The 13,335-nt window shown below is 35.6% G+C and overlaps 1 protein-coding gene across 2 annotated transcripts in view; it reads left to right on the forward strand.

The window, feature by feature from the left end:
• Positions 1–12,625, forward strand: part of C7H12orf50 (chromosome 7 C12orf50 homolog) — a 37,175-nt gene extending 24,550 nt beyond the window's left edge. The window contains exons 4-12 of one of the 2 annotated variants that reach the window (XM_046010543.1): positions 349–426; positions 509–622; positions 2,513–2,623; positions 3,994–4,101; positions 5,467–5,583; positions 7,020–7,124; positions 7,391–7,594; positions 9,410–9,502; positions 12,600–12,625. In XM_046010543.1, coding sequence (XP_045866499.1) covers positions 349–426; positions 509–622; positions 2,513–2,623; positions 3,994–4,101; positions 5,467–5,583; positions 7,020–7,124; positions 7,391–7,594; positions 9,410–9,502; positions 12,600–12,625 — 956 coding nt within the window. The remainder of the gene's footprint in view (positions 1–348; positions 427–508; positions 623–2,512; positions 2,624–3,993; positions 4,102–5,466; positions 5,584–7,019; positions 7,125–7,390; positions 7,595–9,409; positions 9,503–12,599) is intronic. The other variant, XM_046010544.1, reaches the window with a different exon arrangement.
• The last annotated feature ends 710 nt before the right edge of the window (positions 12,626–13,335 follow it).

Consider the following 13,335-nt stretch of genomic DNA (forward strand, 5'->3'; position numbering starts at 1 on the left):
ATATGTTAGGCAGATTTTTGGTAAGAAAATTGAATATTATTAAGTATATTCAGGTCATATGTTCTAATTTGTTCTATGTCTGTACATGCTTATGATCATTTGGATTGGAGGGGTTTTGTTGTATGATGGCTGGGAGATAGATTTCATTTAAATTTGTACAGTTACTTACACTGATTTTTCTAATACATGAAATACAGTAACTCGAGACATTTACCAGTATGTAAAGTATTGATTTAAAAATTTTTTAAAAATCCATGAGAACAATGTCTGGGGTTTTTCATTCTGATTTATGTATTTTCATATTATTTGGCTTTGGACAATTTATTTAAAAAAATATATATCCTATAGATGCTTCTAGTTTATGGACAAAGACTCCTGAAGAGATTGAAGAAAAAAGAGCAATAAAGGAGATGTGTTACAAATCTGGTAAGAAATCAAACATTTGTGGATTTTCAAATGCTTGATGTGACAAACACACTAACCCCTTACTTTTCTAATGGGAGATTAGGTGAATACTACAGATTCCATACTCCTCCAGATATTTCATCATCAAAAAGCATAGCCTCTACAGCAGACAAAGAAATAGAAAAGCCTTTGGAAAACGGCAGTGAATTGCAAGAAGGTAAGGAATGAAAAGACAGCATTTCAAGGTGCTTTGTAAGAGATACTTGGTGTGATAGGCTGTGAATTATTTAGTAAGATGTATACTAGAGTTAAATGATAAATAATACATCAGAATTGAGAATGAGGAGGAAGTGCTTTCATCAGATGACCTATATTTAATAAGAAAAGCTGCAGTTAATGTAATTACGCTTTCCCCATGGAGCTAAAGAACGAATAAGCTTCATGGGCACGCGGTGGCACTTCCCCCCTGCCCCTGCTTTGACCACGCAAGTCATTCTGTAAATAACATGCTTCACCATTTATTTTTCTTTGCAAATAAATCTCGCGGTGAAATAGGTGCATATTTTTCTCTGTGAATAGAAAGGACAACCTAGCCCTAGAAGAACAAAGGGAGATCACAGAGTGATGTTAGTGGCAGAACAAGGATACATTTGTTCATTAAATGAGTACCTTTTGTGTACCAGGCAATTTCAGAAGCAACGCAGGTGGATGATTCCAAGGCTGGGCGTTTCATGGGTCTTATGTTTTGGTAAATCTTATTTTAATGTTGGTAAACAATCTGCCCTTGAAGGCAAGATAAATACATTATTCTCTGGGTATAAAACCAGAAACTCAGTGAAAATCCATGGATGTCACGAGTTTGTACAGTTGTCTTGCCACTAGGATGAGCTGAAAAGTTCTGCTGCAGTAGGAGATTTGAATCCCTTTCTTTCCCTAAAAATTTAAAAAAAAAAAAGTTGGGGGAATCTCCCAACATCAAGATGAAGGTAGAATAGAGGATCAAGAGTAAAGTGCCTGCCATTAAAGTACGCATGCGGCAAACTATTTAAACATACGGCGGTAGGTGGCAGCAACAGACCATTAGATGTTAGAATGACTGGCAAGACAGCTGAGAGGTGGGCACCCTAGCTAGAGAAGGGCACACTGCCCACATTAACTAGAGAAGGAAAAAAGAAAACAAAACAAATTAGCAAGGAATATAAAAAGGGTAGATTAGAAAGATAATTACACATACTTTCACTTTATATTATGGTTTTAAAAGTCTTTTGTTTTTAAATAATTTCAGTTAATTCATGATAGCCTTCGCCAGATTTCCCCAAATGTTAGTATTTTACACATACAATTTTTCACTCTTTCTTTCTCTAAATATACACACTGTGTTTTTTTCCAAACACTTTGTGCAAGAGTAAGTTGCAGATATGATGCCCTTACATAGCTCTTACATTGGTATAAATATCAAAATCAGGAAATTACCACTGATACCATATTATTTACATAATTTTTTGAAATAAATTTCACCAGCAGTACCATCAACGTCCTTTACGGTGAAATGAACTTTTTTCCCGATTTAGAATCCAATATAGTATCATATGGTACATTAGATTATCATCTCTTTCTTATTCTGCTTTTAATAGTTTGCATTAGAAGAAAATTATCTAGAGATACATAAGAAAAACACTAAGAATTATTTAATTCTGACAGTATAATTATCATTTGTCACTGGTAGACTCATACTTTTCACTCAATTTGATCATGATAAGTAGATATAATCAAAAGAAATATAAAATTCATTATATGAGGAACACATGAAATAAGTTAATTATACATACATAATAATGTTAGATTATTTAAATTTTTAAATTGCCATTTAATAAATAATGCACATAGGAAAGTAAACTTGCTTGTTATTTTCTTGATAATTACAAAATTTATTTAAAATTCTTGTTAAGTTTACAGTTCATCATATAACTATGCAAATAATACTTATATTAATTTTTGACTTTATACTAACATTATGAATTCTACTTTAGACTTATATAAGTGCCTATGGCTCCTGGGGTGATTTTTTTTTTCTTTTTCCCTTGCTAATTTTTAAAAAAATTTTTAGGGGATGGTCTTACAGTTCCAACAAAATTTAGCCTATTTGAAAGGCAAGGTGAGATAAAAGCCTCATTGGATAGGAAACCAAGGACTGACATTGCTGCTTTTGAAAATGGAGGTGAGTTAAGTTATTCCTGGTTGATTTTGAATGTATCGCCATATAATAAATGAGTCTGAATTTCCTCTCATAACTAATTTCATTTTTTCAAAATCTTTTGGACATTTTTATTGTTGATTTTGGGTAAGGAACTTGAGGCCTGGAATTGTAGGTAATCAGTTGCTGTAGATGAATCCCTATAGGAGAATGTCTGACATGTGATGTGCACTCTGTGAATATTTGTAGAATAAATGATTTTATGTTTAAACAATCAAATGACTGGATGAATGGAGACATTTTTATAGAATTTACAGATGACTGGACGTTAATATGCTGGATGAAAGAGCCAGATTTAACAAGGAAAACTCAAACTGTGCTACACATAAAATCTGGCATTTAAGTTCAAGACATTAATGGTAGGTTTTCTTCAAGTTGGGAAAGACTTGACAGGATACAGATTGTGAAGAGAAAAGTAAGTGTTTTTTGTTGGCCACAAGGTTTAAGAATGATTCAGTACTGGGTGTCAGGTACCAAAAACTCAGGTAAACTCACACTGAATTATTAGGAGTAGTATAGGAAGATAATTAAATGTGGCAAGTCATTTAAAGTACTCAGTAGTGTCTGACATATAGAAAAATGCTCTATAAATCAACTATTATTATACTAGTTCTTCTGATTTCTGTAATGGTAGCCACATGAGTGTGTCATTTTAAAAGAAGGTTACTTGAAACAAATATTTTATGTTAGGGTAATTTGTATGGTGAAGAATCTGGAAATTAAGTATACAAGTAGTATTTAAAGCAATTATGGATATTTATCTTGGAAAACAGAAGACCTTTAAGGAGCATAAAAATTGCTCTCATATATCTGAAGATGTTATATTGAAGATAAACTATACTAACTCTGAGTAACTCTAAAGGATGGTAAAGGGTAGAAGATTTATATATGTTAAAGGAAAATTGTGTTGACTATGTGAATTTCTTTGGAGTTATCTCTATGTATAAGCATACATCCTCTAATCTAAGCATATGTGGTATGTGTGGAAATGTGTGTGATTACCACTGAGAAGTATTTAAATAAAACTGGGAAAAAGGTGTACTATAGAAAAGGATAATCTTGGGGCGCCTGGGTGGCTCAGTGGGTTAAAGCCTCTGCCTTCAGCTCAGGTCATGATCCCAGCACCCTGGGATCGAGCCCCACGTCGGGCTCTCTGCTCAGCAGGGAGCCTGCTTCCTCCTCTCTCTCTGCCTGCCTCTCTGCCTACTTGTGATCTGTCAAATAAATAAATAAAATCTTTAAAAAAAAAGAAAGAAAAGGATAATCTAGTGTTGGAAGATAGTTCTGTAGAACTTGCTGCCACCATGGCCACTGACCATAAGGTATTGTCATAGGAGGTGACTGTTATGTTCCACAAAGGATCATATTTCTTGGAGTAGATGAAAATGAAGTTTTAACAGAAGAGAAGGAAATCACCATGTCAAAATGTTCAAATAATAAAGGTAATGGATCTTCCTATAATTTTAATCCATTCATAATTTGGATAGATATGTTAAATACAAAACTTGACACTTGTAGAAACCAATAGAAGAGGCGAGGTAATAAATAAAAATATGCATTTAATACAGTGAACAGGAGTCAAAAACTCTAAGGTTTCAGTCCTGGTCTGTCCCTTATTGTTTGACCCTGAGACCATCTCTTTTAGCTTCAGTTTCCTTATCTAAAATACTGGCCTGTTGAACTCCATAATTTCTAGGTGTCTTGGTATCTCTACTGTTACTGGTTCTGTTAAACAGTAAAACCAAGTCCTTTTTAGTTTCTTTTTCCAACCAAATACTCAGTGTGATTGAATTTTCTTAGGGAGATTTGTTTGTGAAGACTGTGAAGAGTATTAATCTCATGATATCTATGACCTCCCCATTTTATAATTATTACTAGTCTGTGAATAATCAAGAGATATGATAACAAAATCCATCCTTTATAGTTTGATTCTCCTTACATCATGCTTAGAATCCCCCGGCTGGTACCTCTCTGCTAGGCAGTCTCTCAGACTAACGGTATAGCTGTCCTGTAATTAGAGGGCTTTACGTATTCTCCATCCAAATATTAACTAATTTCATCTACCATTTTCCCCACCGTTAAATAAATGTTCTCAAGAATAGGTTAAGGCACTTATGATCAATGGGAAATGACATGTAAGTCTCTTTTCCTCTCTCTCAGAGATGGAAACACTTTGCTCAATCTATCAAAAAAAACAAAAACCAAAAAAAAAACCAAAATTTTTACTACACTAATAACAGTTGCTACAATTCACATTTGGCTGTTTAAATTTAAACTAAGATGAAGTAAAACTAAAAAAAATCAGCTCTGCAGTTGCATTAGCCATGTTTCAAGTGTTCAATATCCACATGAGACTAGCGGCTATCATTTTGTACAGTACAAACTGAGATAATTTCCATCATTGTATAAAGCTCTGCTGGGCAGTCCTGCTCCAAAGCATAGAACACATGAAAGTTGTTACATTTGAATTATTTCTGGAACCTTAATTTAAATAAGCACATTTGATTTAAAATTAATAAACTTCTGATTCTTTTATATGAAGGTATTAAAATATTGCCACAAATACATAATTTATATGTTGAAGATAATGTCTGTAGGTTGGATTTTTAATATTTTGTTAGTGACAAATTTTGGGGACTCATGGTAGGGATTAGGGAATTTTAGTGATGAATTGTAAAAATTAATATACATATGTATATAGTTTTTTAAAAAGGTACGCCCATCATATAATGTTTGAAAAGTGAAATGCCAACTGAAAGCCTCTTTTACTAATATTGACATTTTATTTTCTTAATTTGCTTTAAAAGATAACATGGACAGTCCTCATCCAAAGCGTTCCCTAACTACCCGACTAGTACCTACAACGCATGTATTAAATGCTACTGAGAATATCAGTATGAAGTGCAGAGAGGACCCCTCTTCAAGTGAGACATTAGCTCTATCACTTTTTGGCCTTAGATATCTTTGTATTATCATGGATTTGTTTTGCTTATTTGAAATAGAATTTTTAAAAAGAAAGAAAAAATGATGGTTTGAAAATTATTCAGGATTAAGAATTAAAAAGAATTATTCTTCTACTAACTCTGACAACGAATTGTGATGTAGGTCCTAGTAAATTATACACACTCCCACTAGTTTAATTTAGGTATTAAAATTAATGATATACTACCTTCTCGGAAGATTCATTAGTATTTAGCATAGCATTTTTAATTTAATGCAACGTGGGATACACTGACAGATTTTTATTATGTTTTGGATTATTTTTCATGATTTGGCTTCTCCATGCCATTCAGTATTCTAAGCTACTTCTCTTGATACAATTAAGACTCATGAATCTTCCTTTCTGTTTCCTTCCTTCCTTCTTTCCTTTATTTCATTTCCTGAGTCCCGGTAATGTTCTTGGATCCCAACCAGGTCCTGAAGGAAACCATGATGGTTTACTCCTAAGAACCTCGGTTTGGTGACATTTGTTAAAAATATGGTTTCCAAATCCTAGAAGTGGGAGCTCGAGAGTAAAGGTGGAGCACAATATTTGGAGAGGAGGTGGTGAATCAGAATTCAAATTTAACGCTGAAGCTGATCTTGAGAGCTAGGGCAAAGACAGATTGATTAGTCCACTAGAGACAGCTAATGTAATCTACATAGTGAACTTGTTCGTTTTCTCTGTGCATTAGTTACTTATTCATGTTCAGGATCTCCACACAGAGAAGTCATGAGTGCCCCTGTCTACTAGATTGTTTTAAGATTCTCTGCAGAAATGTCCTTTATAAACTCCTAGAAAACTGAGTTTGTATATAAACTTTTCAATGTAAAAACATGCCAGTAAAAAAGTGAATAATGTAGTGATCTTAGCACTTACAAATTCTGACTACTTCGTCTTATTTCTCCAAAACTAACAACACACTCAAATTCTTAAAACTTAAAAGAATAAAGTAATATTCACTAAAAGTATTTTACATTAATCCAATTTCTTAAGAAGTAGATCTATGTTCAAAATAACAATTCTAAAACTACTTAAAAAATAACACAATGAGATAAATAATTATATTTGGAATGTAATTTTATAGTCTTTTAAACAATCTACACATTCCTTTGGGAAAGAGCATTTTTTCCCTGAGGAATGCTACATATTGAAAGCTTTCTCATCAGTCAATTTCCAGTACATTTTTTTTGGGGGGGGGCACTGCTTTAAGAAATAAGTCACCCTTTGTTCTAGAAAGTAAAGTATTAGAGGAGTGCATTTATTTATTTCTTTCTCTGGCTTGACATGTGAATGCACAGATATGTAATTATCACCTACAGTAATTTTCAGATGAAAGCATCTCTTAAAAAAACTGTAAAAATTTGTATTTTTTTCAAGTGAATGATGTTCAGCCAGTGAGGAAGCCTCACTTCAAAGGTGTGAAAAAAAGAAAATGGATTTATGATGAACCAAAGAATTTTCCTGGCCCAGGAATGCGCAGAGGTAAAGTATCTATATATCTGATATTTCTAAAGTATAATTTTAAACGAAATTAAGAAATTATATATAAATTAGTATTTCCTACCTGAAAAACAAACTACTGTTGTGCAACATGCTGTTTTAGATGTCAACCCAACTCCTATCAATTTAGTTCGTTTAGCACACATTGCCTTCCATAGAGCTGTCAAACATTTAACCTTCAGTATGTTATTTATGGGTATGATACCAGTTTGTTTTAGCCCTCACTCCCTTCCCCCTCTCCTTTACAGCAGTACAGGCCCCAAATCCCAAAAACAAAATGAGTTACCATCGCAATAATAAAAACAGAAATGCTGAGAACACATCCTATATCCACGTTCAGAGAGATGCTATCAGGACTGTCTCACTGAGTGCACCCCCCCGCGGCAGGCCCACAAGCGGGTCCTACAATAAAGTCGATGTTAACAAGGAACCCAAATTCAACCTCTGTCCAGGTAAAGCTCTTTATGTCGTTTACTCATGTCCGTGGGTTGCATCCCCATGGAATTACGTGATGGTCCAATTAATCTTCATCGCTACCCACCCCCCTCTTCTGTTTCCAGGCCATTACCACACCAGGACATCTTAGAAAACTGGTGAGAGGATTTCTTCCATAAGCAGGAGTGCACATGGTTTAAAGGATATGTTAGAAAACGTATTGGGTGCAGAAAACTAGACATTGAACCTCCCTAGAGTTTTGTCTCACAGCACTGCACTTTGTTCCCCCTGGATAGTTTTATTTCACTCTTAAGGATTGTTTTCAAATGGTTGACATTTTCTTGTTCCACTAACTGTGTTGTTCAACCATCATTTTCAGGCTAGTGCCCTGGCTTATCCTTAAGCCTTCATGATTACTTTTTGGAAGGGTTAGTTTGGGGGTTAGCTGCAATATTTTTGACAACCTCTCATCTCTCCCACCATGCACAGATTGCTTCTAAATCATTTCATCATGTAATAGGCAAAGTCATAGTATATGTCATTAAGTACAAGGGCACCAGGGAGGAGGGAACTACATCTTTTCTTCCTGTTTCAGATGAATTTTGCTCTTTTGGAGTTGGGTTTCAATTCTCTCAACTTAACATGAGCAACTTAATTCCCTCTAATTTCATGCTTCTATTTTCCTGTGTTCACAGTCCAGTTTGCAGAGTTCTGAATGCTCTGTACTTTCTGAAACATAAGTAAAAATTCAACGTCTCTCTTAGGTCCTTTCTTTTATATTTTAAATAGAAGTTAGCTTTATTTAAATTGTATTTCTTCTATTAGTTTTAGAATAAAATGGTATATGGGTTTATATACAAAAATAAGGATATTCTTGGGTGAAATATTCTTATTTATTACTATTATTATTTTACTGGCAGTGAATGGCTGTCTGGATTTGTGTTAAGATGTCTGGATTTGAATTATGCTCACTATTGCTTTTGCACCATTAGTGCAAATGTTAACACAGGAAAAAAAACAAATAAATTCTTAGTATTATTATGAACCATGCTTTGAGAATCTAGCTGCATAGCAATACTTAAAAACACAAGTTCAACATTGTTAGATAATAGTTCAAATATACAGTTGTCAGAGGAAAGTAGGTATTAAAGAACCAAGTCAGTATATCAAGGCTTTGGTTTCCCCGGACAGCACATTCACTATGGTAGAATATTCCCTGCCATCATGGGAGTCACTTCATGGAAGGGAAAAGGAATTGGTGGAACCTTCCAGATCTTTTTTTCTTTCTCTTCTTTCTTCTATAAGCATTAGCAGAATTATATGGTAAAGCAAGACAATGAAATATTTTGGTCACATCTAGATATCATACTGTCCCGTATAGCTTAGCCTCATGGGAGAGAGCCTTATTTGAAGAATTGGACAGTCAATTAAGAGGTATATAACCATCCATGTTCATTAATAACATAAATGGTCTTTTTTTTTTTAAGATTTTATTTATTTGAGAGAGAGAGAGCGCACAAGCGGGGGTTGGGGGTATATAGAGGGAGGCAAGCAGACTCACCACTGCAGGAAGCTTGACATGGAGCTCATCCAGGACCCTGAGATCATAACCTGAGCTCAAGGCAGAGGCTTAACCAACTGAGCCACCCAGGTGCCCCATCTTAAAATGGTCTTAATAAACTTACTTGGATCCCTGATGCTTTAGTTTTGAAATGCTAAATTAAGTTATTTAGAGAACAGCTTCACCTCTGAGATATTTATAACTTTGAGATACTCTTGGAATATGATTTTGAGGTTATAAAATATTTAATTCCTGTCTTCCTTTTTCTCAGATAAATATATGTCAACATCATATAATGGTTCAGCCTGGCGAAAAAGAATTCCTTTTTCAAAAACATATTCAAAAACTGAAAAGATATATACAGGTAATTATTTACTAGTAATTTTAATGTAGCATTCTAAAAATGAATGACAAGCTTTTAAGTTGTAAGGTCAGGAAACATATTTTAGAAAAATTTAGGAAATTTTCATGATATTTACGAACACAATTACTTGGAGTTTAGTAGATATCTTGTCTGCTAGCAATTTAATTTTACTTTGTTTTATTGTGATCTCCTTTGCCTATTTTTATGTTATCAGAAATCTTTTTGATATACTTCTCTCCTTAGATAAAAGCTTAGCAGTTGCAGCATTTATATGTTAAAATTCATTCTTTATTGAACTACAAAGCATAAAACCATATTTGGACACAAAATATTAAAGCCCTACTATATTCACCATGGACAAATACTGGCTGGTGCAGACCAACAGGCCACCTAAGATGAAGTTTCCAGGCCAGGAGGTTCTGAGCGACTATGGTGTCCCCCCTTGTTGGGCTCTGTTCTCTGGGAGAATATGGGAATCCTGGGAACCTCCCCAGGGTAGAGGTCTGAAGCAGATCTGACATCAGGTGGTTCTTTTGCTAAAAATCATAATGTCTTCTCCAAGTTTATCCTAGGGTTGGCACAGTAGGTTTGGAAAACGACACAGGATAAAATGGTTTCAGTTATTCCACAAAAAGGAACCTTTCAAAAAGAGTTCTAAGTAAAGAGTTCCTACTTATATCTTTAGCCTAGAACTTTCAGAATCATCTGAAATCCATAAACTTTTATACAAGAGCTTCCCAGAATGAACCCAAAAACATCCAGATTAGAAACTGCCCACTTTCCAAAAACAAAAACAGCTGAGATCTTTAGTATTTCTCAAAACTCTTTACTTTGACTGTGAAGTCAGTTGCTTTTCTTTTCTTTTTCCCATTTCTTTCCAAATCATATGGTACTCTAAGAGAATGCTGCTGCCATGCTATTTCATTGACTATATTTTCTCTTAGCTTTCTGTGGGTTTTCATATGTGATTGCACTTAATTTGGGGGGAAATGAAAATTGGTAGAAATCCTGGATAAAACCACAAATTCCTGAGCTGCATCTTTTTCTCCCATGCTTTCCTTGTGAGTGTGACATTATTTGGAGTATTTAAGGTTTCACTCCTCATCCCTGTTCCTCTCCCAGTGACTGCTTTTGTATCCCAGCAGGCTTCTCCTTTCTCATCCCAGGGAGTCGAACATGAATTACAGAAGGATTTGGGGGAAGAAGGGGTCACTTCAGGGCATGAAACATGTACCATCCATGTATGGCCCAGGAAAGGGAATGTGACAGGGGATGTGAGCTTTTAAAAGCACTTTTTTGGTCCAATGTATAGAGCGAGAAGAGGGCATGGAGAGGCAGCAAGTGACCAGCTGCAGCAAGTGACCAGCTACAGTGTGGGGTCACTTATTCCAGAAAAGTCCCCTTCTGCTCTTCTATCACCCCCAGTTGTGCCAGGGCCCAGGGGTAGAAAGCCAGGGATGGATTTCCCTTTGAAGTTTCTGATACTCTGAGCATAAGAGGATCTGCATTGCATGTCCCAGAGGCAGACAGGGGAAAGAAGCTTTGGAGAGAATTTATCAATGCCATGTGTTTGTGGGAGTGGGGGGAGCAAGTCATGTCTAACATGAGAGAGGGCTGGAGACAGCCTCTTGGGATTCCCAAGCCTCAGGTTTGCTTGGGAAGGCATCACATATCCTTGTGAGTTTCAAGTGAGAATCAGTTCCTGGGAGAGGGCCGGCCAGTCTACCCAAAGTCTCTTGGCGGGGGCTGAAAGCAAAGCACCAGAAAGATGGGCTTTGTGGTTGGGTCCTGTGAGGGGGGAGAACTCAATCAGAATCTCAAAAGACTGCTCTGCTGGGGAGCTTCATCCACTTGTCACTTGTGACTTGAAGTATTGTCTGATGGGAACCAGCAAGGACATCACCTGGGAGTTTGTTAGAAATGTGAAATCTCCATAGCACACCTACTGAATTAAAATCTGCATATTAACAATTTCTCCAGATGATCAAGATGCACATTAAAGTTTGAGAAACCTTAGGCTATATTATCTGGGCCACCATTCACCAGCACCAGACCCAAGCCATGTAAAGACCCAACCCATGACTGTTGAGATAATATTCTCTTCCTAGCCATCACAAAGCAACAACCATTCTCCTCTGTTCCAACCCAGGAATCTACATAAGCAGAGGGAGATGGGAGAGAGAGGGAAAGAAATCCCAAGAAAGAATTTCAAATCTGAATGTGGTTGAAATATAAATGTGAAATAACTAAGAAATCACTGAATTGGACTAAGTTTATGTGCAAAGGACCAGATAAGTTTTCTACATCAGGCAGAATAGGGACTTAGGTTCAAGAAATTGAAAAGAATTATAAAAGTCATTTTCTTATTTACTTTGAGCTTTTGACTGGGAAATTTGTAACCCCTAAACTCCTATCCTTTCCAATTGTTCTTGTCATCATCAGGCTAGAGAAAGTTTAGCTTGTGTTTCCTCCCCCTACACTTCCTGCTAGGGCGGGGAGGAGCGATTTCATCATTTCCCAGTGGACAGATGGACTGCTGGAGAGAGGAGGCAGAAAGCACAAGCTGCCACTAGTCTATTCCACTTAGGAATATCTCAGAGCGAAGGCCATAGAAGTGTAAATGGGCGAGAGGAGCCTTTTGGGAAAATGTCCGATGCTATGAGGATAATGCAGCAGGAGAGGAAAATGTGTGGGGACCAATGAAAGGAGTTGAAGGTGATTAGAGATCTCAGCCTTCCCTTGGGGCCATGTGTCCTTTCCGATAAGGATATAGCTGGTGTGACTGGAGGTGCCTGTCTGTAGGATGCAACATTCATTCTGTTCATTCTGAATACACTAAGGTACAGCCTTATATGGAGTATCATTTCCATCCCTTTTCATCCCTCCATTCCAAACTCAAAACACAATAAACTTTGGAAAGAAATGGAATTAGTTTGGATAGCATTTTGAAAATATATGAATTAAAACAATGTGTTTGGGCTTTGTTTTGCCTTTAGATGTACGGTAAGCAATTAGCCAAAGAAATTCAGAACATCGGTATCTTAAAGAATGCCAAAAAAAGAAAATAATTGAAGTATTTTGTGTGTTTTATTATTAGAGCCAAGAAGAAATGGGAGCAAGTAAATCTGGAGGTTGAGAGAAGAGAAAAATGAGAAAAGAGAAAAGTGCCAGATATCATCTGATTTACAATCAAAAATGAAAATTCAAAGAATGAGATATTCAAGTACTCCATACTATATACTGGGTAGCCAAAGATGATAAAATGCAAATTCTGAAAATAAGATGCAGGAAGTACATTGTGCTCTTTCAAAACTGATAAAAATGCAAATTACAAACAGCTGCCTGTGTATTTATATAGGTCTGGAATTCATTCGATGCATTGCCATAAACATTTAATAAAATTTAAAAGTTTGACAATTAAAATCATTCTCTAATTGTAAACTGAGTTAGATTGCACAGATTGAGAAGTGAAATTGTGTCTTTGATCTCTGTTTTGCAATATTCTTTACAGAAGAAACCTCACATTTTCTTTCTTAACCTAGATTTTTAAGCTGGGTCCTTGGTGATAATAACATAAAGTAAACAAATTCAATGAAATCTCAGGGTTATAGTTTGGTGATGAGAATGTTAGAGGAATTCCAACAGAAATGCACTTCAATGTGTTGTAAAAAGGAAAAAAAAAAAAGATTGGTTTATTATCCAAAGGAGTGCTGAACAATGTCTTTTAATTGGCAACTACAAAACCTATCTGCTGAGATGTGTGAGATTCAAAACGGAAAAATAAACATTTTCTTACCAAGAACAGAAAAATTATATGTTCATATTAAAGAAAA

The sequence above is a fragment of the Meles meles genome, chromosome 7, assembly GCF_922984935.1.
Source record: "Meles meles chromosome 7, mMelMel3.1 paternal haplotype, whole genome shotgun sequence".
In the NCBI taxonomy this organism is placed as follows: domain Eukaryota; kingdom Metazoa; phylum Chordata; class Mammalia; order Carnivora; family Mustelidae; genus Meles; species Meles meles.